The 24,927-nt window shown below is 42.7% G+C and overlaps 1 protein-coding gene across 1 annotated transcript in view; it reads right to left on the bottom strand.

The window, feature by feature from the left end:
- LOC135241237 (low-density lipoprotein receptor-related protein 1B-like) overlaps positions 1 to 24,927 on the bottom strand; it is a 457,371-nt gene that overhangs the window by 216,880 nt on the left and 215,564 nt on the right. The window contains exons 16-22 of the mRNA XM_064311460.1: positions 21,301 to 21,423; positions 20,693 to 20,833; positions 19,791 to 19,916; positions 16,076 to 16,192; positions 6,264 to 6,344; positions 5,352 to 5,516; positions 2,557 to 2,739 (exon numbers count right to left, since the gene is read on the bottom strand). Coding sequence (XP_064167530.1) covers positions 2,557 to 2,739; positions 5,352 to 5,516; positions 6,264 to 6,344; positions 16,076 to 16,192; positions 19,791 to 19,916; positions 20,693 to 20,833; positions 21,301 to 21,423 — 936 coding nt within the window. The remainder of the gene's footprint in view (positions 1 to 2,556; positions 2,740 to 5,351; positions 5,517 to 6,263; positions 6,345 to 16,075; positions 16,193 to 19,790; positions 19,917 to 20,692; positions 20,834 to 21,300; positions 21,424 to 24,927) is intronic.

The raw sequence follows: 24,927 nt of genomic DNA on the forward strand, positions 1-24,927 counted from the left end.
ATGAATTTCAGAGGAGTTTATTATCTCTGTTTGCACTCCCTAAGACTTACTGAGTCTACACTAGCTCTGCACTGCTGATGCTGTGACAACTGTCACTCAGCCACTTTTGGCCTGTTTAAGTAGACTTTATGTAGTCTTCACAAATTTTATTTGTGACATCATGCTTACTGTGGAAGTATTTTACAACCACCCTCCCTCCCCCACAGATTCAGCAAACTAAGGTTTCTGTCTCTACACGGAAAATATTCCTCTTCACATTACCTGTGTTAGCCTCATTAGTGTATACGAGACAAAATGTGTCAAATACCCAGAATGCAACTCATAACTTTTAAAAAAGGGTGAAACTGGGTGGGAATTTATTCATGCTTTCGTGTCTACCTGTTATTAAAATTAGCCAAGAAAGCTCACTTAGGCATCAGTTAGACAAAGTGACAGGGTGCAGTGCAAGTCTATTTTCCCCATAAGCAGAGCTCCTGTGTTAGCCCCGCTCTAATTGTGTACTCTCAGTAATGATGAGGGATGTGTGTGCTAGCTCTTCAGAGAGGTTTACACTGATGAAGATAAAAATGACAAAAACAAACACCATTCCTTTCAGAAGCTGTCGGCTGCTGTCTAGTAAAACACACACACACACACACAATGTGTAATTATACTTATTTCGGGAATCTGGTTTAACAATTTCAAGCTTTCAAGATTGCTGGCTTCAATTAATAATAGCCACGGCCAATTGACACAGTCCGTTAAAAATTAGCATAATCCAACCAAAATAATAACCCGAAAGTACACCCGCTAATTTGTAGGGAGGGAGGAAGAAAAGAGAGCGGTGACCCAGATGCTGTTCAGATAGATGACCTGAAGATGCTGTTTCGGAGAGATTAACTGCTGATACTGAGCACAAACTGCACATTCGTCATTTACAAAATACTGAACCTGCTAGACCGCTACTTCGCTTTGCAAATGACTGCAGATATTTCATCGGCAAATGCTTCAATTAATTTCTTAAATTGATGTGTTCACCTCAATAATTAATACGCTGCCCAGAGCTAAATATTGGTCTGCTGGATTATTCCATCAAAGTACTGAAACGTCCACATGTCCATTGTGTGACTTTCTAATTCATATGCGGCTTTTCTATGTTTTAATTCTACATTTCTCTCCTTGTCTTGACAAGCCAAAGTGATCAAAATAAATCCACAGGCAGAATAATTTGGCTGCTATATCTCTTAATATAGTAGATGTGTTGCCATGGAAATATCTCAAATATGCAAAATTACTTCTTCAGATGACTGGAAAGCCGAAATTGTTAGCAAGGCAAAATTTTAAGCGCAAATATTAATCAATATGCGTCGATATGCACGCCTAATTAGGATTTAAATGAAAATGCAAAATCGCTGCGTTTTGCAGGTTGAGTTAAAGGTAAAAAAAAAAACAGGAGCTGAGGTTTAGTGTTGTACTCTTCCTCGCAGCTCGTAATTCCGCGTATCGCTCTCTTTCAAAATGGAGTGTCGGAGAGCTTCGGTACAGTGGGATTTTCATTAATACGCCCGCAGATAAGGCCGCGAACAATGTACCCCACCGCTCCGAATGTAATTAGCTCCCTGTGTCTTATCTGTGGGCCTCGTCCGACACAGTTAAAAGGGATTTGTGTTCCCAGCTTTGTTCGGAATAAATTAATTTCAACCTTTTCATCAGACAGTTAGCGCCTGACAGCAGAAATAATGCCATTGTAGGGGAAGTATCTTCTTCACTTACAAAGTAGACAAAAGGTTTTTTGAAGAGGGAGGGCATGTTCGTTTGAAATCGGTTTGGTCATCTGATCTGGTCGTCTGTGAATTTGAACGGAGCCATTTGTGCAATATTTAGTATCTGTCCGGGCGCACTTTGTCCTCTACCTTATTCAAGAGCTTTAATTGTTTAATTGAGGCTCCCTGCCCCTTTCCTTTGTTCCCTATACCATGCTCTTGTTACTGCTAATACGCTTTGATGTTGCATATCCGTACGTGTGATCCTCATTAACCATTACCAAAGCATACGCAAACCACAAGGCGTCCTGAAAATAGGAGAACAAATGGCTTGTGAATATGGAAACTTTTCAGAATTCTGATGGCGCCATGTTGACAGTTGACAAATGACTCTTTCCTCTGCAAGCCAAGCCTGTGCTATCATCTGTGCTATCAAAAAAAAGAAAATGGTGTATTTTTTGTGAAATGTATTTTGCTAAGTATTGCAGTATTGGCTTCAGCAGGCTGTACACTACTCAGCTAAACCTAGATGACACCTGTACACTTGGGTAATATAAGATGTCCTTCCTGATTTGAGTTACCACAGGCGTAGGGTCATTTTAGGAGTCTGGTGAAAGTGCCAAAGGTGACTCCATTTAATATCAAAGACCACAGACCACACAGAGTAATCTCACTCTCAAACCTCTGATATTATGAGCTGGATTTCCTGTCATATACAGGCCATGCTTGTGTATCCTGTGTAAAGGGCAGGTGCAATCGTACCTGAGGCGGTGTATGTGCGGTGGTACCTGAGGCGGTGCATGTGCGGTCCTACCTGAGGCGGCGCAGGTGAACTTGGCCTTGGGGTCGCAGGCCCTGCGGGAGCCGCGGCAGTCCGCCTCGTCGCTGCCGTCCTCGCAGTCGGTGTCACCGTCGCATCGCCAGCGCTCCGGGATGCACGTGCCGTCGCCGCGGCAATGGAACTCCTCCCCGCTGCAGTCGCCCGCCGGGAGCAGCGCTGCAAGCCAATCGGGCGTCAGGTGAGCGCAGCCACGCCCTACGGCCCCCAGCCCCACCCACGGCCCGCAGGCCCCGCCCACGGCTCACGGACCGCCCCCCCTCGGGAAGCGGCCCGTCGATCACGGGCGCGTCGGAGCCGCCGGTTCGCCGTGTGGATGTTAGCGAACCCGGGAAGCTAGCGAGCGTTTAGGAGCGGCGGCTGTAAATCTCCATTATGATTATGGTGTACCGCTGAGGGCGAGGGGCGGCATTTAAATTTAAAGCCCGCGCTCTCTCCGCACTGACCGGCTGATCGCAGGATGACATTTACACGCGGGCCCGAGCATGCCATCCCACTACCCCCCGCCCACCCCGAGAAAAAGCTACGCACCCCGGCGGCAGTCACGCTGACAGGAAGGAAGACGTGAAAGGGAAACCTGGCTGAGGTCTACAGGTATTTACCCTTCCTCCTGGCCAATGACAGCAGAACGGCGAAACAGCGGCATCCCAGCATTGCCTAGCTAGTAGTGAACTACCAGGTTTAAGCCAGGTTCAGAAACGCAGTGTGTTTGGTCATTAACTTTGGGGAGCAATTTTATGATTTTTTTTTTTTTAATTTGTGACCACAAACCTCATGATTGTCTCAATCCATTACTTCATTGGACTATCCACTATCATGAAATCATTAAGCATGAGCCCAGTCATCATTTTGTTCAATTCTTCTTTAAATAAATGCATATTTTTTCAAGGCAACAATGCTGAGTTGTCTGGTTGAAAGGTCACATTACCAATGGCCATAATCGCTAAAATGCCCATCATAATTCACCATGTGATTTGTAGTACCATTATACGTAGGAATTGACAGCTATGACCTCCATAAATATTTGGGGCAAAGACTTCATTTTTCTTCTTGATTTGGCTTTGAACTTCACAATTTTACAATGTGGTTAAAGTGCAGATTCTCAGCTTTTAATCAAGGCTATTACTGTACACACTTTGGTTTCACCATGTAGAAATGACAGCACCTTTTATACATAGCATCCCTATTTCAGAGCACCCTTAACACTAGAAAGGCCAGAGGACTTTAAATGCCACTTAGACTTTAAAATTTAAACTGTAAATAGAATAATACCTTCCACGACTTTTCCTGAACATTTGGGCTTAAAATAACAGTGTTTTTTTTTATTTTTATTTTTTAAATCAACTCGGTAAAGAAATACAGGCAGTTTTTGCCATTACTTAAAAGCTAAGAATCTGCACTTTAACTACATGTGAATTGCCAAATCAAAGAAAAAAAAAGTCCCAAACATTGTGGAGCTCACTCCATTTCATTTAAAGTGTGACACTATTCCATCTGCTCAGCACAGTATCTGGAGCAATCTGCGTTTCAGGGCTGTGCCTGGCTCAGACAGCTCATGCCACAGCATGTACCTCGGCGATGGACCACACTCCCAGGACAGATAAAACCTGGGAAAGGAGCTAAAGAAAGGCCTTTGATGAATCGCTTCCCTATTTTAGTGACAAGCAGGTGAGCCGTGACTATTTTAGGGCCTATCTCCGCTCTCTAGCATAATTACAGCAGATTAGTGTATTCAGGCCCAGTGGGTGTGTTCCTGAACAGATTTAATCTGGATGGTGCAAATATCATCAGGGCACTGATATGTTGAAATTAGTTTGTTGCTCTCCAAAGACAGTACTTCAGAATCACCTGGCAAAAAGCAGGTGCAATTATTTTTTTCACTCTTCATGTTCCTGTTGTACAATAGATGTGTGGTGTCATGGTACTTTCTCCTGTTAAAGGTGCAGAAGTGGATACTCAATACACCATGGCCATATTACATAGTGCCTAGATTATTATTATTATTATTGATCATTATTAATCCCGGGCCAAAGTTCAGGACAGTGTGGACTGAATCCTGGCCAACGTTAAGGACAGTTAGGGGTCGTGTGAACTGAATCCAGACCAAATTTAGGGGTTGTGTGGACTGAATCCATGCCAAAATTAGGGACAGTGTGGACTGAATCCAGGCCAAAGTTAGGGACAGTTAAGGACACGTGTGGACTGAATCCAGGCCAAAGTTAGGGACAGTTAAGGACAGTGTGGACTGAATCCATGCCAAAGTTAAGGACAATGTGGACTGAATCCAGGCCAAAGTTAAGGAAAGTCTGGACTGAATCCAGGCCAAAGTTAGGGACAGTTAAGAACAGTGTGGACTGAATCCAGGCCAAAGTTAGGGACAGTTAAGGACAAGTGTGGACTGAATCCAAGCCAAAGTTAGGGACAGTTAAGGACAGTGTGGACTGAATCCAGGCCAAAGTTAGGGACAGTTAAGGACAGTGTGGACTGAATCCAGGCCAACGTCAAGGACAGTGTGGACTGAATCCAGGCCAAAGTTAAGGAGAGTGTGGACTGAATCCAGGCCAAAGTTAAGGACAGTGTGGACTGAATCCAGGCCAAAGTTAAGGACACTGTGGACTGAATCCAGGCCAAAGTTAGGGACAGTTAAGGACAGTGTGGACTGGGTCCAGGCCAAAGTTAGAGACAGTTAAGGACAGTGTGGACTGGGTCCAGGCCTATATGTATGTTCCTGCTGCAGAAGGCCAGACGGAGGCGCATACTGCTCCACTGACCTGCTCCAGCGCAGGTGGTGTTCTCGTCGCTGAAGTCCCCGCAGTCGTCGTCGCCGTCACAGGCCCAGTGGTCCGGGATGCACCTCCCGCTGGAGCACTGGAACTGGGCGTGGGAGCAGGAGTGCACACAGTCCACCTCATCGCTGCCGTCGCCACAGTCATCATCTGCATTCAGAGCAAAGGCAGTACGAGGGCTTAGAGCCTGCACCAAGGCACTATATCGGTTCTACACTTAACCTGAACCTCCATACAGGTCCATACAAAGCAATGTTTTATTCTGGATACAAAGAAAATAAGAAGTGGAACCAGTTTGTGCAGAAGTACACTCACCTGAGTTACAGTGCACAGAAGAGGACAGTCACCTGTGTCACAAGATAAAGGGGAGGAGACTCACCTGAGTCACCATGTAAACGGGAGGAGACTCACCTTAGTGAAAGGGTAAAAGGGAGGAGACTCACCTGAATGGCAGGGTAAAGGGGAGGAGCTTCACCTGTGTCACAGTGTAAAGGGGATGAGACTCACCTGAGTCACCATGTAAAAGGGAGGAGACTCACCTGAGTGACAGTGTAAAGGGCATGATCATGAGACTCACCTGAGTGACAGTGTAAAGGGGAGAACACTCACCTGAGTGACAGTGTAAAGGGGAGGAGACTCACCTGAATGACAGGGTAAAGGGGAGGAGACTCACCTGAGCGACAGGGTACAGGGGAGGAGACTCACCTGAGTGACAGGGTAAAGGGGAGGAGCTTCACTTGTGTCACAGTGTAAAGGGGAGGAGACTCACCTGAGTGACAGTGTAAAGGGGAGGAGACTCACCTGAGTGACAGTGTAAAGGGGAGGAAACTCACCTGAGTGACAGTGTAAAGGGGAGGGGACTAACTTGAGTGACAGTGTAAAGGGGAGGAGACTCACCTGTGTCACAGTGCCACTTCATGCTGATGCATTTCCCATTGGAGCAGCTGAACTGGGTGAGTGGTTCACAGGTGGGGAATGCTGGAAACACAAGGAAAAGGGTGACATGCCTAAACAGCCAAAACTGTCATAAAGCACTCCCTTTCATCTCTGTCGAATATCTCTCTTATTTCTGAACGTAGGATCGATTTCTTCTTTGTTATGCAGCAGAGTTGGTAAATTCAAATATGTTGAACTGACCGACAATAACCAAGAAATCCATGCCTACATTTCATAAATTTTGGCTGTTTCATCGCCAGCAGTAGTATCTGCTGAAAAGACATACAGAGCACCATTGCACTGGGCTGTAATACTTTACAAACAAGCCTCTAAAAAGCGTTATGATTAGGAGAGGCACTTCCAACCATACTTCACTCTAATGATGGTTCAGGAGGTGAAAGTGTACTTTCTGGGAAGGAGGATGTTTATTTCCTTGTAATGGACCCAATGGAGGACAATGTGAATCATCCGTGAATACTGCTATTCGAATAGGTTACATGTTGTTTTTACTGTTTGTGCAATAAACTACGAACATTTACTAATTACATTATTTACAGTTGAGGCCAAAAGTTTACATACACCTAGGCTAAAGATTTTCACAACTCCGCACATTTCATGTTACTATACATTTCTTTTGGAAAGTCAATTAGGGCACCTACTTTAGAGGTAATTTTAAAACCAATTAGCGACAGATTTATTTCAGCTTTAATTCACTATATCAGATTTTCAGTGGGTCAAAACTTTACAAAACCTACAATTTTCAAACATTGAAATTCGTGTCACTTTTGTAGGCTGCTTATCACCAGCTTCAAAAGATTTTAGTCTAATCATTCAGTTTATGAAAAAATAACAACTAGTAGTTATATGAATACTTATTTATAAAGTTTTTATTTTAGCTTTTTAACACATATAAAGTCAATTTATTTCTAGTTTATAATTTATTATTGTTAAACATAATTATTGTTGGTTGCAGTGTCATCAAAAGAAAAGTTCTCCGAGCATATTTCCACCAGGCGCTCTGCTGATATTTTAAAAAGCATGGTATGTCCTATTCACATGCCTCTATACTATCGTTGCTCCATACAACTTATTCCTGTAATGTAAGACGATATACCTGAACTGACACTTTTGGTTTTGGAGATATACTCAAGGGAACACATTTTTTCCCTTAAATAATAGGGCCTACCAACTAGTCCATATCATATCCAAGCCTAAGCTTGACAGGGACAAGTCTTGCGAAGAAAATGAGGAGCTGCATGATGGGTTATCTCATAAACCCGTTTAATCTCTAAAAACCTGACAATGGTGAAAAATGTCAAAATCACCCCAGAGCTCGAAAAGTTAACATCACCAGCCCTCTCACCATTTCACATGCAAGTTCTTTAAGCCCTGAATTCTTTCCCACTCAGTTATGAAGCAAGGCTTCTAGCTATTAAGATACATGAGATATCACGTTCACAACTGCAATTTAATATGCGATTTAAAGAGCATTTCCAAATGGCACGTAGACTCCAGTAATTCTCAGAGCAGTAGTAGCTTTTCATTCGCCTTGATAGACATGAAAACACTACAGAACGAACGCACGCATCTATTCTGACAACCCTAAATGCAGCATAACCACACAGGTCTAAACACAGCCTGAAAATAATTACAATTACGAAAATATGATGATCATTATTTATGTAAGCACAGGCGCTGCAGGAAATCTGAAGAACGATGAAGGCACATTAGCATTCACACCGTCTTCATCCTCTTAGTCAGCTCACATTTGCTGAGTTCGTTAAGAAGGCTGTAGATCTTCCTCCTACTGTTCACCAATGCTGTGCAAAATAAGATCAATTATGCTTTTAAATGAACAGCATGTCTGATCTGTAAAACAGGAGGTAAACACTCATAAACACTCCTGATCGTTGACTGTACGCGCGCAGTTCAATCAGCATAAGAGCGGGCATCAAAGCAAAGCATATAAGCACTCTCCCAAAGGAAGGATTTGTGCTCTACTGCCCACTTAACAGGGATACTTGTACGCAGGATTCAGGGAGTAACAGGGAGGACAGCCGTCCATTTTAAAATGTGTTCATTAATTAATACAAGATGGCAGGAAAACAAGTGATTCAACACTTTTTGATGGCAGTTCACAGGAAGCCAAGAAAGGCTGGACCGTGTTCAACTCAGGGGTCTAATTATCATAAGGCTAAGTGCAATTCATCACTGCTTCCCTCTCCCAGACATTCTTCTCGTTATTATTTAACTCCAGGTTGATGTGTAAATACTGAAATAAACAAATCCAGATGTGTCCAGTTGAAGCCAATAACTTTAAAATATCCAAAGCATATGCACTGAAAATAGCTTTTTGTCCAAGTTTTTCTGATTGCTTTTATAGTCATGAATTACCATTTCATATCACTATTTGGTATACCCTCACTGACAGCTAATACTGTGTGTGTGTGTGTGTGTGTGTGCATGAAAGTGGCTGTGTGTGTGTGTGTGTGTGTTTGTGTGTGTGCATGCATGTGTCTGCGTGTTTGTGTGTGGGTGTGCTTATGCGCATGTGAGTGTGTGCGTGTGTGCATGTGTGTTTGTGTTTCTGTGTGTGTGTGCATGTGTGTACACACATGTGTCTGTGTGTGTCTGTTTGTGTGCATGCGTGCAGGCACATCAGCACTGAAAAAGTAATTGCTACAGTACAGTTCCTGAATACTGTTTGAGAAATATCAAGTTGAATAAAAGCGTGTTTAAATTTTAAATACTCTTTTTCCAGAGCTACTTGATTATGATTTAGGGAATTCAAGTGTAAACTTTAATCAGAGCTTACATGTAGCTGTCTGTGGTTAGGGCACTGAGGCTGCTTATCAGCAGTGGAAAAGGACCCGCTATACTCTGAATATTGTGCCGTTACATTATGTAGCTGAGAGTGCAAAGGCTGGTTATTCCAACCCAGTGAGCACAAGCCCGAATCCAGACATAATCTAGATGTCTAGAGGGGTGTAGAAAGGTTGAGAGATGTTTTGACATAAACGGACGAGGTTATCTCAGGTTAGCTCCAATTTAGCCTGGCCATGTCCCAGTCGGCTAGAAAACTTTCCCTATTCAACCGAATGTAGCTGCGTTTTCACCGAAACGTCGAGATGCTATATTCGGGCTTGCGTTCACAGGGACGGAGTGGACACAAGGAAGAGAGCTATCGTGGTCCACTTGTGCTCTTCTCCATTATGGAAAGAGTGGGACGGGAGCTTGCTTTCTCCGTCTGCTTTCAATGACACTGAGTTAGAGTGCTTTGCGTAGCCAGTGCAGCACTGTGGCTTCATACACACATTTCTGAGAAAAACACAATCAGCCCTCATCACTCTCTGATTGCATACATCCCTGTAGCTGTCGGACTTCCACACAAGCAATCGGAGCGATGGAAGCATGCAGTAAACAGAGCTCGGAGAACAAAACTACGTTGACTATTCTGAGACGGATTCTTCCTTGTGGTGCACATTTATTCAAAATCCTACACCACAAGGGGAAAAAAGAGAGAAAAATAAAAATTTGAAGCTGATGCTGAATGAAGATCAGGGTGCATGGGTACGTAATAGACAGCACAAAATGATTTGATTATCTCCAGTTTTCTGGAGATAAGCCAAGTGCTTGAAGGAAAACAGACACAAATCTTCAAGCATTCGTTCAAGTCACAGAATGTACCTTGAGATGACTAAACGCATCGTAAACCATCCATTCTAAAGGCCAAGTTGAAGTTGCAACCATTGAAGTGCATGACAAATTTGAACAGAAAACAGTCAAGAGGTCCAAAGCTGTTCTGGGTATCATTTGTTTCTTGTTTCAGGTCCAGTGATAGAATGTGTAACTAAAGACTGAGCTCTATAAAAGAGCCTGACCTCCACCATTCTGACTCTCACTCTCTATCAGGAGGACATTTCCCATTTCTCTTTACTCTTTTCATTTTGATACTTTAATAGAGTGATCTGTAACCATTCTTATTTTGTCTTTGGCTCCTTTATGTTATTGCCCTTTGAGCGGGGGTCATAACAGCTCTTGTCATCGCTGTTGCATGCATCACAAAAACTACTAGACTACCAACGAAAGCTTACATTACAGTGTGAAATATATTCATTATAAAATACCACTAACCTATTTAAAGATATTCAATTTCAAAAATGTATATAACCGAAATATTTTGAGCAGTAATACTTACATAGCAACAATGAAAACGTATCTGTTTTCAGTAGAGACAGAGACAGTAAATCAATGATACAGTTCTATCTTACACCAGAAAATGATGCCAGCTAGGTCTATCAGCAAACATATGGCTTAGCTGTGTCCAGAAGTCCTCAATAAGAATAGTATTTTCCAAGAAATTATGAAAAATCGTTGACCACGTTTCGTTAGTTGTAGTGTCTTTTAGTGCTACCACAGAGTGTAAATGTGCGATGATAAGAAAAATTTTGGTTACGCTGACCTAAAAAACGCTATTCCAATTAGATATGTTATACATCGTTAGAAAGCTTATGCTCTCACCTACTGGATAAATGAATTGTCAATCAAGCCAGACCGTACTAAAAAGGGTGACAACGCCATAATCAACAAGTGTGGTATTACGCACAGTTATTTTGGAAGGTACCCAGGCATGACAAATGCACGTATATTTCACAAACAGATTGTCCAAGACAATATATGACCACTCAGTCTCAAAAGGGACATCTCTACTCTTAAAACCAATGGTAAGGTTGTATATTTATTCAATATTTAGTCCCAGATATTGACTGTAGAATATTGACATGGTATCATTTTTATTTTTTCTCATTTATTCCGTTATTCAGTGAGCAGCGTTTTCACTGCTGCATTGACATATCTCCGGGCTATTGTCATTTGTCTATGTTTGCTGTTTCTGAATATAGCCCTTGTGTTCCTACCTAGCTACTACGCGTGAAGCTGCGCTTCTAGCCGGAAGGAAATCATGAACGTATTGGTTTGAATAGATTGCATCGCGCCATCTGTAGGATTATAAGCGGCAATGTTTTTTCCGCCTCGAATAAAATAATAATTAAAATTTTAAAAAATACCTTAAAGTACAGACATAATATCAGCTGATATAGAGGTGGATTTGGGAGGCAGCGTGGCGATTTAAAAATCGTCACACACAAGAATCGCGATTCGTAAGACATCAACAGGTACAGAATATTTTGTCTAGTGGTGCTCTGTCAGGCATGTACTGCAGCCATCTTCAGTTCCTGCTTGTTTCAGTGGTTAGTTGGCTTACGTTTTCTCTTCAGCGTAAAAAGTGCATGTTCAATTAGAAATAGGGGGGACTATGTGTAAAAGTGCTGTAATTCCTACAAGTTGAAACCAAAATGTATAAAAATATCCTTTAATAAAAGCTGAGACTTAAAAAATTATTTTTTTAATTTTCTTTTTTAAAATGTTTGTTTTTGCTATCTAAAATTGTGGAGTGCAGAGCCAAATAAAATTTAAAAAAGTCTTAAATATGCCATTATGGAGCTCACTGTACACACACACACACACACACACACACACACACATATATATATATAGTGGCTTACACGTTATTTTAAGGCTGGCTCCACCCTCCTCTGCTGCAGACCATCACCACCTGTTCCTCATTATCACCTGCACCTGTTTGCCATCTCCAGGACTGATTGCTCTCACTTTACATTCCCTCAGTTTACTGCTTTCTTCAGGTAGCATTACTTTGCTTTTCTTTGCGTGCCTTCACGTACATAGCTTTTGCTTTCTCCTTCTTTTCCTATAGTGTGTTGAACACTGTTTTTCCTTGATTTATTGTTTTCTGTACATATTTTTTTTCCCGTGTTCAAGCCTGTTCTGGTGGTGGAAATAAACTCACCTGTAACTGCATCCTGCGTGATGAAAGAGTCATTTACACCATGACAGCCATGTAATTGCTGAATAAAGTAATTTTCTGCTCTGTGAAGTTATCAGAATTATCCATTTCCGAGTGATTTTTTTGGAAAAATTCTCTCACAGGGGAACACCCAGCCCCAGACCCCCCCCTAGAGTCACTCACCACCCCCGGAGGTTACATCAGCCTTAAACTGTTAAAACACCAATCAGAAGCTCAGGATGCATAAAATGGCCACAGATGAGCTCATGTGCTTTGGAACAACGGATCCAAACAATGCAGAAGGGGCTGGAGTAAGAGGAAGGGTACAACTGAGAGGAAGAGAAAGAAAAAGGGCAAAGAGAACATTTGTATCTGATGGGATCTGTGCCACTCCAGTCGACCATATCCTTGTCCACAGAATGACAACGAGGGAAGATGGACAAAGAGTTGAGCCAGATTAGAGTTGATCTATAATCCGGACCTTTGGAGAAGAAAGCGGGTAATTTACTACTATCTGTACGCTGCTCTCTTACCTGTTTGCTCTACTGTGATACTGTGTCAAGCTGAGTGATGAAAAGCATTATATTACTGTACTGTATCACATGAATTTGGGAGTGGCATGCATATTTTCTAAAAATGGATGACGTTTGCCCACCAATACGTCTATTTTTGCAGAACTGAGAGATGGTGAATTTATGGAGGCAGAGGAACAAGAAACTGGTGTCAACTTGCCAGCAATGTTATTGAAGAGGAGGGTATATTTCCAGGAATTGAACAAATCAGCATTTCAACCATTGATCACATCCTTCGACGCAACAGAGTACGACTAAAATAGGCCTTTTGAGAGGATTTCGGAATGAGTCAAAGACCAGCGCTTGGATTACGTGCAAGTAATTCTTCATCTAGTATTTTTGGGTAATGTATTCAGCGGTATATTGCGCAGGCTATATTATGGCCTACTTTTCCTAATGTGTTTTAGTGATTTACGGTCTCAACGGTAATATATGGAATCACATATTTTTCTGCAGAGAATATTTGAGCTTGATGCCAGAGACACCCCTCGAATGGATCTCCTTCGATGAGGCAGGATTTAACCTCACCAAACGGAGGAGAAGAGGGCGGAACATTATTGGCCACCGGGCCATTGTGGATGTCTCTGACCAGCATGGATGCCAAACTGTGTGCCACCCTGGGGTCCTCCACCACCATGCCACCCTGGGCCACCCTGGGCCCATACAACACAGAACATCTGCTGCTCAAAGCCCGTCGAGCAGTTCCTCAGCGTGGTGGAAGGTATGGCGGACATCCCTGTGAGCGGGAAAATCTTCACCAGCCGATAGATGAGGGTCATGGGGACGTTACCTGACAGTCTTGCCAGGGGTGGGTGAGGCCTACCATGGGGTACTTCCCCCGCTGCCTGGCCAGGGCCTACCATGGGGTACTTCCCCCGCTGCCTGGCCAGGGCTAACACTGCCTGTGACGTGCCTGTAATCCTCTGACCTGCCCCAGCCAAGAGACACTTTCTTTCTTTATGCACTGTTTTTTATTCCTCATTTTACTCAGATGAATATTTGGGATTTTTACTGTACTCTTCTTTTTTTTTACATTTACCCACTACATTTCACCCAACTAGTTTACTGTACTGTACTTGATATTTGATACTGTGTTTTACCTACACACTTATGTAATGTATGAATGTATGAATCTTACAAGTAGCATGATGATGCAAATTTGAAAATATATAAAGGTTGTTCTGAAAAAGCACATGGTCCTTGATTGTTTGCAGTAGCAGGTTTTTATAGTAGTGTTTTGAATAGACCTCACCAGTGCGTAAAGGGTATTCAGTAGTGTCTGTGCACATGATGGCTTCTTTGTGCCTTCTGAAGGAAAATTTTAATATAGATGGAAGATAACATGATTTTGAGTACAGTGCATTTGATTTTGTCATTGGTTTGAGCTTGGTACAGATAAGTGTTTTTTTGGTTTTGTGTTTACAGTTTTGGGAAAATGTGCCTTAGCCATTGAGAAAATTGTAAAATGCAAAATAATTAAACATTCAATTGCCAGCTAGGCATGGAGTTGTATATGCTTTATTAACTGTCACAAATACTGCCCCACTCAAGTTTGTGTTCTTTTTTTTCTTGGCCCTCGAGCACCAGTGTTTTTGGTCCAGTCTCACCCCAGTTTTATGAACTCTCTGTTTTATGAACCTGCTCTGTGATCACAGAGATACACACAGCCACCAAAAGTCAAGGTCAGCATGACGTGCTCAGCTAACACTGAACAATCATCATTCATTCATCTTTCATATTTCATTCATATTTTCACTCCTTGCATATCATCCTTGTGTCCTTTCCTCGCTCCTTAGCTCCACCCAACAGAGGACGCGAGGAAGAGGTGTAAGGATGAGATACGAGGATGGAGGAATGGAGGCAGCAGGAATGCATCAGTCTGTCTGAAGCCCATTAAAGACATGCCCGATGTGTAGATGTGGATCCATGGGTGGATCGTTTATACATCACATGTTCAGAAAAAAAAGACTTCCTCAAAGGCTACGCTCGTGTTTCCTCGCCGAAGTCCCCTCTGGGACCCTCCTTGTTGCTGGGTCGCGCGAGGACAAAGGAGACGAGGACGGATAAAATAATCGACTGGAATGAACCCAAGCCATGCCGGAGCACTGAAGAATACTAATCAGGCTCAAATGGATAGGAAGCAACGCGCGTGTCACCTAACATTTCTACTCAGCTTTGACTCAGAACCCAATGGGAGTATTCACAGCTACAGTGCAGTTGAGCTATTTACGGAATTAATTCATTGAACTATGTGATGAAAATGTTACAGCTTACACTGATTTCAGAATATTATATTATTATATTATATTAATGATGCCTCACATTCCGTTTTCATCTTAGTCTGAAAACAATTATAAAGGATGAAAATTGCTTAATGAAGGCAGCGGGACAGATGTAATGAAAGCACACCGAGTTATTGCCCTTTTACGAGAGTAAGAACTCGGGGTGGGCTAAAGCCTATTTCTTCCGACTTGGCACGCTGTATGTTAATCCATTATCTGCTACAGAGTATGCAGCTAGTCTCCAAACTAGCGGCTCTGTTTTATCTTTATGTGTTCAAAGTCCCCCAGAAAAGTGAACAGCCTCATATTGCACTCATTCAGAAGCAGCGGTGTGCAGTGGAGCTTTCCTGAAAGGACATACCGATCTCCCAAGAGGCGTAAGGGTGCTCTTCTGGCAGCCAGGGGCTAAATATAGCGCACGTAAAGAGCCGCCCAGGGTCGTTCATGCTTGACACCGAACAGAAGTGAGCACGCATTTCAAGTCCACTCAGTATCGATGCCACGATGCGTGACCGAGTGTGCGTGCCTGCTTCATTCCCAAAGAGCGAAGCTAATGACGTTTCCTCTGCGGAGCTATACAGTACATTTTCAGTATCAAAGACTGGAGGCCCGCAGTCTGAAACTGTTCAGTGGCCTATCTGTGACTGTAGCTAATTCTGTACTATAATCTTCCTGTTCCTACTTATCAAAACCCATACAGTCCACCTTTCATGGTGAAGCAGCTTTTTGATCAGATGATTCACTTTCATCATCCTGCAAGCACGTTTGTGGGTCTGGGAGTGTGCGTGCGTTTGTGTGTCCTCGAAGGTGGTGTGAAAGTGTGTGTGTGTATGAGTGTGCGTGTGTTTGTATATGAGTGTGCGTGTGTGTGTGTGTGTGTACACATTTATGTGAGGGAGGTGCGGAAGTGTGTCTGTGTGTTTATGAGGAAAGTGTGAAAGTATGTGTGTGTGTGTTCATGCATGTCTGTAGGTATATGTGTGTACATTATGTACATTTCAGGGTGATTAGGAACAATAGTGCAGTTAAGAGGAAAGAGGAAGTTCAGTGACTCACAACAAAAAGAGGTTTCATCTGATTGGTCTCTGCAGTCATCCTCCCGGTCACAGCGCCAGGCTTCGGGGATGCAGCGGCCGTTCTGGCAGGAGAACTGGCCGGGCTGGCAGGTCTGAGCTGAAACAGAACCACAGATTAGACCCCCAGGGGAACTGGCTGGGCTGGCAGGACTCAGCTGAAACAGAACCACTGAGATTAAACCCAAACACGTCACTGGAATCACACATTTGTGAAATAATTACAGAAACCCGTTATTTACCTAGCAAGAATCACGGAGACTGCTACCTTCATACGTCTCCAGTTCACTTTTTTCCATCTGACAACTAACATCTGCTTTTACTGCCGCTGCATGACAGCACAGCTGGGCTCACTGATTTCATCATAACTTATGGAGCAAGCCGATTGGCTTCCCTTTGGCATCTGTTCAGCTTCCAAAAGAGCTGGAATGTATATCCCAGGCACTGAGCAGATGCTCTTTTCCAGAGTGATTTACACAGTTTACCTTCTTACTTTCTCACACAGTTGGACACGCACTGAAGAAATTCAGGTCAAGCACCTTTCTCAGGGATACAATAGCTGTGCCTCACCTGGGACTGAGACCTACAACCTCTGATTTAGAAAAGCTGGCACCAATTATTTCTCTGTGACGCCTAAAAGAATATATGTCCCTCTCTCTCTCACACACACACACATATATATACAGTGAGGCAGGTCTGGGGGTGGCCACTGCTCACGTGGTGAACAGATGGGAAAAAAACAAAAGAAGTGTTTGGCTCACTGCCTTTCATTGGTGAAAACCTCAGAACGATAGGAAACTTTAACACAAAAAGGCCAATCTGGCAACCAAACTCTACAAAGAAAAAATGAATTTAAAAAACCATAAACATAAACTTGCACCCCACACAGCGCTCGTTCCTCTCATAGCTCCCCAAAGCTCCCCCTTTTAGACCTGTGAACCAACAGTTAATAGGCCACAACTAGTGATTACAATGCACTACAGCTGTGGACATACCTGTCTGTGGGGCCCTGGTGGACAGCTTCTTGGAACCACTATACATATATATATATATATATATATACATATCTACAGTATATACACACACAGTATGTATATGTATATATTCAAGGCGCCATAATGTTTGGGGAAAATTACAGGTGTTTCTAATTAGTCAGGTGAGTTCAATTGCTTCCTAAGTGCAGAGTCTTCAGTATCTTGGTTCTTGGCTTTTGATTGCCTTTCGTTGTCTATTAAAAACTCTACAGTTCATGACCAAATAATTCTCACCATGATGAAGAAATTCCACCAAACACCTATCTGACAGATAAGAAACACTCTTCAGGAGACAGGTGTGGATGTGACAGTGACCACTGTGCACAGAGGTCTTCACAAACAGAACTACACAAACAGAGGCTACACTGCAAAATAAAAATATCCTAATGTATCCTAATATCCTAATATTCTAATCCTAAAAAACCTAGGTTAGGTCTGAATAGTGTTCACTGTGTGAACTAAACTGTGTTCTTGGCTAGAAATAGCTGTACAAAATAAGTATTGTACCTTACTGAACCTGTGTTTAGCAGTTGTCTACGACCATGAAATGCACTTTTTGTACGTCGCTTTGGATAGAAGCGTCTGCCAAATAAATGTAATGTAATGTAATGTAAAAACCTCTATTTAGCTTTACAAATTGGCTGGGCAGTTTGCTAGACAGTACCTAAAAAAGCCTGTAAAGTTCTGGAAAAAGGTCTTGTGGACAGATCAGATTCACTAAGATTCACTTGTACGAGCTTGATGGCAAGAGCTAAGTGTGGAGGCCAAAAAGAAATGCCCAATATCCATCTCATTTGTGAAGCATGGTGGTGGGGCGTCTTCATTTATAATGTAACTGGTGATGGCAGCAGCAAAATTAAATTTGAATTGTACAGAAACATCTTATCCACTCAAGTTCAAACAAATGGCTCCAAACTCATTGGACAGTGCTTCATCATGCAGCATGACTATGGGCCCAATTATACAACTAAAGCAACTAAGCTTTTCAAAGCCAAAAACCGTCACCCAATCCGAATCCAAAGAACTTTAGGCAACTGGCCCCTGAAACAAGCAGGAGCTGAAGATGTCAGAAATACGGGCCTGGCAGAGCATCACCAGTGAAGATACCCAGCAGCTAGTCTATGGGTTACAGACTTCAAACAGTCATTGCATGCGTGACTGCGTGGGTATGTGACAAAGAACTAAACATTACTACTTTCCTATATTCATTTACATGACAGTGACCAAAGGCATGCAATATGTATGGAAATGATTTTGTTAATAAAGCTCTGCTTTTTATAACTCTTTTTCTTATAAATAAATTACATAAATCACTTAAATCATCCTAATCTTAGCATTTAATAAGCATTGCAGTCCTTATCAGCAATAAAATGAATATCAGTACTTAAATACATTAAATGATTATTTGAAGTTGCGAAGCCAGGCTGAAGCTCTAGGCTTTCTGTTGATTCTCTTTTGCCTGAAGTGCTCTCGACTGCAACAAGCTTCATTTTCTATATATTAAAACTTGGCCTAATTGCATGCATTTGCCTGACAATTTACATTATGGCCTACATGTGGATAAAGGACACAAGGATGCAATACATCCATCCATTATCTATACTAGGCTTATCCTGAGCAGGGTCACGGGGGGTGCTGGAGCCTATCCCAGTGTGCATTGGCAAGGGGCAGGATTACACCCTGGACAGGCCGCCAATCTATCGCAGGGCACACACACCATTCACTCACAAACTCATACCTATGGGCAATATAGAGTCTCCAGTTACCCTACCTGCATGTCTTTGGACTGTGGGAGGAAACCGGAGTACCCAAAGGAAACTCACGCAGACACGGGGAGAACACGCAAACTCCACACAGAAAGACCCCAAGCCGAAATTTGAACCCATGCCCTTCTTTCTGTGAGTCGACAGTGCTACCCACTGCACCGCTTTGCCGCCCGAATGCAATACAGAAAGAGCTTTTTCTACCTGGAGACTACAGAGGTTAAATTGAATATGCGACAGCACCGAGTTTGACCGCACTGGCCCGAGCAGGCACTGGATGGAGTTTGCATGGGCTCAAACTCAAACCTAACAAACATTTTACTTGAAAACAAGCATGAGTCCCTAACAAAGCCCCAACCCTCAGTAACCTTTGGGAAACACGTTGTTGAATCTGTTTCCAAGGTTTCTTCCTATCTGTCCCACCTACAGAGTGATTCCCTTGCCACCATCACACCAGGCTTGCTCTTGCATGGGGTTTAGGCCAGGATCCACTGTAAAGCGCATTGTGCCACATTGCTGTAAAATGCACTGTAACAAATAGATTGGATTTGATCTGATTTGAGGTCACGCAGGTTTGGGCAGGAATATGTTCCTGAAAATGGAATATTCGTGTCTGTTCTTCTTTTGCCCTGGAGTCACCCAGTGAAATCCCAAAACAGATGTAGATGCCAGATATTTCAGTCGTGATGACACAGAAACACTTTTTTTTTTTTTTTTATTAAAGAGAGGCTTATTTTGGAATACTTAAAAGATCTCAGACCAGAGTTACATCCCTTATCCCTGAACGGAAACACCCGGAGAAGTGGGCTTTAACTTTTTCACAGTGGGGAAAGGATTGTGGGATATGTATGGGTGAACACTTGATATGGCACACCTGTAGAGGCTGCAAAGCAGGACGTACCTGAACAGGTGGAGTTGGACTCGTCCTCGTTGTTCCCGCAGTCGTTGGTACCGTCACACAGCCATCTCTTAGGAATGCAGCGGTTGTTCTGGCATTTGAACTGGTTACCCGGGCAACTGCGGTTATCTGCAATGGACCAGGCCAGCATTCAGGTCTGTGTAACTTTCTCACTTTGCTCCAGGCTATAGCTTGCGCATTACTGGATTAATCCTTGGAGATTTTTTTAAACCATAGTTGTAAAGCACTCTTCCCTTTTCAAAGCTTGACTTAACTTATAAGAAATAATCACCATTAAAAATAAAAAATAAAATTCTTTGGTTACTGAAAAATGATAACATTGCTGTGGTTGTTGTTGTTTTTGCTGTGGCAGCTGCTATTGTTGTTGTTACATTTTAACAGAACAAGTGGCAAGATGTGAATTACAATAACAGCTAGCTTTTGTTGAAGCATACTTTTTCAAGAAGGTTGTTTGCTATTTTTGTTATTTCGGTCATAATTTTCCCTGCTACTATAGCCCTGATGTCCTCAGCGACACCAGGCTATCATCCATGCCCTCTCTTACCCATACACATTGAATCACACCAAGTGTAAGACAATATAGCCTACTCTACAGAAATATGGATGAAACCGGATGTCGACTTCGAGTTGTGCCTTATATTGTGCAGAATGGACTATACAGTATTTCTTTTTCAAATAACCTCTTTCTAAAAAAACTGTGTGGTTGGTTTTAATAAAAGGCTGAGATTATGTCATCAGGTCCTTTCAGTAAAGGTGAAGTTATCCAGCATCATCAATAAATCTTCCCATATAGTAAGCCTACAGAAGGGTTAATCAGCATAAACTCTCACGGCATGCAGTGTTCAGAGTGTTTCAGTATTCTGACACCGAAGGCGGATCCGTACGGCAGATCTGAGGATCTTCGTCGCTCCCGTCCAAGCAGTCATCGTCGCCGTCGCACCTCCAGGCCAGCTGGATGCAGTGCTGGTTCCGGCACCGAAACTCGCCGCCCTTGCACCCCTGGGGCTCCGCCTCCGTCGCGCTGACTGCGGAAAGGAAGGCGTGGCCGCGGTCACTCTCGCGTTCTCGGCATGACCCGTGGCCGCGCGGCGCGGACTTCCCGCTAACTTTACCGCAGCTGCACTATGCTCTATACATGTTCACACGCATACGTCATGACCCACAACATCCTGTCCTATCTTGTAGCAGCGCGGACTTCCCGCTAACTTTACCGTAGCTGCACTATGCTCTATACATGTTCACACGCATACGTCATGACCCACAACATCCTGTCCTATCTTGCAGCAGCGCGGACTTCCCGCTAACTTTACCGTAGCTGCACTATGCGCTATAATGTTCATACGCATACTGTACATCATGATCCGCAGCATCCTGCCCTATCTTTTTTTCTCTGGTGTTTTTATTTCGGTTGTCCGGGTACAGATTTCTGTCGGCTGGGACGAATCTGGGCCTTGTTTCGGGTTTTGGGAAAGGTGAACCGAGCAGGGCGTACCTGAGCAGGAGACGTTGTTGCTCCTGAGGCGCTGGTTATCGGCGCACGCGCACACCCGTCCGGACGGGACGGCCAAGCAGAGGGTGCTGCAGCCCCCGTAGTTAATACGGCACGCGTTATCCCCTGGACGACAAGCACAACAACACATCCCATTCAGGCGCTCCGCTGGACCCTCGTCACAGTACAAGATTTGTCATATTCCCCTAAGCACCAGAAATTAAAATTTGTCCCCTGTAGGGGACACATGTATCTGGTTTTAATTTCAAGAACTACTATGCTGCATCCTACACTACTAGGGACTTTCAAAATAAAATAGAATTTTTTTTTAGGAAATCTTTGCAACAGGTCATCCAAGGTGCTTGTATTATGTAAAAAAAATTAAAATATTTTTTCCTTTTTTTTGCGAGGTCTCAGGAGGATATCTCCCTTCAGAGGACTATTTGATCTCAAGAAGAAAATCAAACAACCATTGAGAAAGCAGAACAGTGTCCATAGCCAATTTCCTGTCCTGTGAGAATGACACTGAAGCTTCTCAATTCATCTCACAAATAGACGCATGCATGAAACGGATTATGGAGGACATTGCTTTGAAAGTGCCAGCGGTCTATATTTTTATCCTTTTTATCCTTTCTGATGAATCATTATCCTTGTGGTCAGATGTTAAGCAAACTGAGAGATGAAAGAGAAACATGGCAAAACTATCTTTACAGCGGAAGCACGGAACAAATGCAAGAATTCAGTCCCCTGAAAACTCAATGTGCACTTCCTGAGCCAATGAGATAAAGCCGTCTGTTTCCTGGGAGCCAATCAGCAATACCCAAAGGAGAGAGATCCAATTAATATTTTTTGTGTGACATGAGCTTTGGAGAAATTGCTAGCTTAAGTTATCATGACAGGCTGCGAATTCAGATCAAAATCCTCCTGGCTTTTTCAGTATTGCTTGCCTACCCTTCCATATACTTTCCCACAGGAAGGATGAAATGCATTTTTGTATGGAGATTTACTCCAGTATAATCCCATGACAGGCAGCCCTCTAATTCATTTAAAAGAATGGATGTGATGTCTAAAAACATCTACACTCCAAATGAAGCAAAGCTAAATTCTACACTAATTTGCAGCTCATAGGAATCGCAACAAGAGCACAGTGGCCAGGATAAAAAATAAAATGAAAAAAACATTATTCAAATAAATCAATATTTCCATTTAGCTGTGGAAGGAAATTAGGCTTGTGGTCATAAAGATCCAGCAATGTTCTTAAATGTTATCCTGGAGAAACTGAGAAAAACAGAAAGGGTATGTCCTGAAATTTGGCTTGAAACCAGAATTGTTTCATTAGAGGGCAAGTGTACTTCTAGCCGATGAATTGGTTTACCCACCTCCTACTTTACAGCCCCCGCTGTTTTCATAAAATGAATTGAACATATGTTACTCGCAGGAATATAAAGCTTTAACGAGCACACGCTGTAATTAATTTTAGAATGTCGTCATAGATGAAATATGGATTTTAGGAGTCCAGGGAATTGCTGTAGGCTACTCAAAATCGTAAATTAGAAAAAAATAAAAATAAAAAGGCACACTGATGATGAATTCAATGAAAAGGCCACGCCCATTCCCGCAGCGATCGTCTCCAAGCGACCTGGAGCGTGACCTGCGGTCTGGGGGGACCAGGAAACGCAGACAGGAAGTGGAAATCTGCAAAAAAAATGACGTGATCTGCGTCTCTGTTCTGGTAGTATGCAGTATATGTTTCCGAGGTGTTTCGCCAATGGCTGGGATCATCACTGTACTGCACCGCACTTGCGTGAACAGCACAGTGGCGTTTTCACCATAACCCATGGGAATGGAGAGGAGGCATTCAAAGTTCACCAGCAGATTTTCTGGTGGTGCTATGGCACTCTGATGACCAATCAGCTCCGCTGCAGTCACATGGTAGCTTGCAGAAAAGTTGTGGTCGCTGCGTTATGTAACAGAACTACGGACTTAAAATCCAGTGACTTGCAGCTTTTGTGTTATATCATCATCGTGCTTGTTTGGTTACATCATCATCATTTGTCACCTCTTGGTGCCACACAATATTTCTGGTCTGACAAGCTAGCATGGTAATTAATTGCGTTTCACCATTGTTGTGAAGTTCATTGTAATGTGTTGGCATGTTTAAAAATGTCCCTTCTACAACACAACCCTGCTTAAAAAAAAAACAAATAAAAAACAGCTGAGACCAGGATGAATTCCATGCTGGTCAAAGCTGGTTCACGGTGGTTAGTGCTGGTCTGGTGATGGTTTGGTTGGTGGACCAGCAAAACCGTGACATCAGAGCAGAGGACAGACTAAACGCAATAATTTTTTTTATGCAAACAGTCCACTTGGAAAAAGCTGCACCCACAGACTGCTGACTCACGTAAGACAATTATATTTTTAACAATTTATTTGTTCAGCAAGGAAAATCAATCCAATTCATCCAATTCAAAAGTTATTCTCGCTGACACCGTTTACTTTGATGCCATACATTACCACTGTAAAGAATGATGTAGTTGGTCAAGGGGGGTGGGTAGGGAAGCACGCAGGACAACAAAATCCAGTGCAAAAAGTGCCAGGTGCTCAGAAATGTAAGAATAAACAACAAAAGACTAGAAGACAATAAATAAATAAATAAATAAATAAATAAATAAAAACCCTTAAGAAATGTATAGGCTAACAGCCAGTCTTAACTAGACAGTACAATAGACGTTCGCTTCAACAGCTCACTAAGCATCACATACGGTACCTCTACTTTAACCAGTCCCCTGCAGTCCCAAAACCCACTGCTTAAATAGGGAGTTCAATTAGAATTTCCCTCCAAGAGACTGTACCAAATAACTGACAAGGGAGCTGATTTAAGGTATGGATAGTATGTTTGGGAATGAGTCCAAACATCACCACACAATACAGAATATAAGTTTAATAATGAATTTATTAAACTTACGATGAAAATTATTATAAAGTAAATAATGTCTCACCATTCTGAGGTGCACTTAAGAAATAACCCATGGAATTTGAAATTGAAAGATTGTTCAGACATAAGCAACTGTTGCATCCAGGAAATAATAAGAGCATTTGATGGCGGCGCCTCCAGCATAGCACACACGGTTCAAACCGTTTTCAAACGGTAAAAAAGAGAAAATGGCTAACAGAAAGAACAAATCAGCTGAACAATGGATGGTGCACTTAATAAACGATGTATAAGTTAATGAACAACTACGTGTGTTTGTGTTTACTGATAAAGTGAGCAGTTGAAATGGAAATAACATGAAGTCCTTAGGTGACTGAAAGAGCAGAGAAATGGTGAGTGTAAAAATGAAAGTGAGGCGGTGAGGCTGGCGTGAGGCCACATCATCACAACCACTCATTCAAATTCACCATTGCTTAAGGGGAGAAAAAAAAAAAACATTACCGTCCGACACCAAAAATATTGGTTCATATCTGTGGTTCTGAGCACCAACAGCAGCATGCAAAAGTGTGGGAACACCCCTGTCAGTCATCGTTGGTGCCTAATTACGTAGATTACTGGGGAGGGGCAGTATGATAACGGACTGATGTTAAGGCTTTATTGACCGCTTGTAGAGAGATGACTAAAATAAATGTAGTTGG

The sequence above is a fragment of the Anguilla rostrata genome, chromosome 15, assembly GCF_018555375.3.
Source record: "Anguilla rostrata isolate EN2019 chromosome 15, ASM1855537v3, whole genome shotgun sequence".
Classification (NCBI taxonomy): Eukaryota; Metazoa; Chordata; class Actinopteri; order Anguilliformes; family Anguillidae; genus Anguilla; species Anguilla rostrata.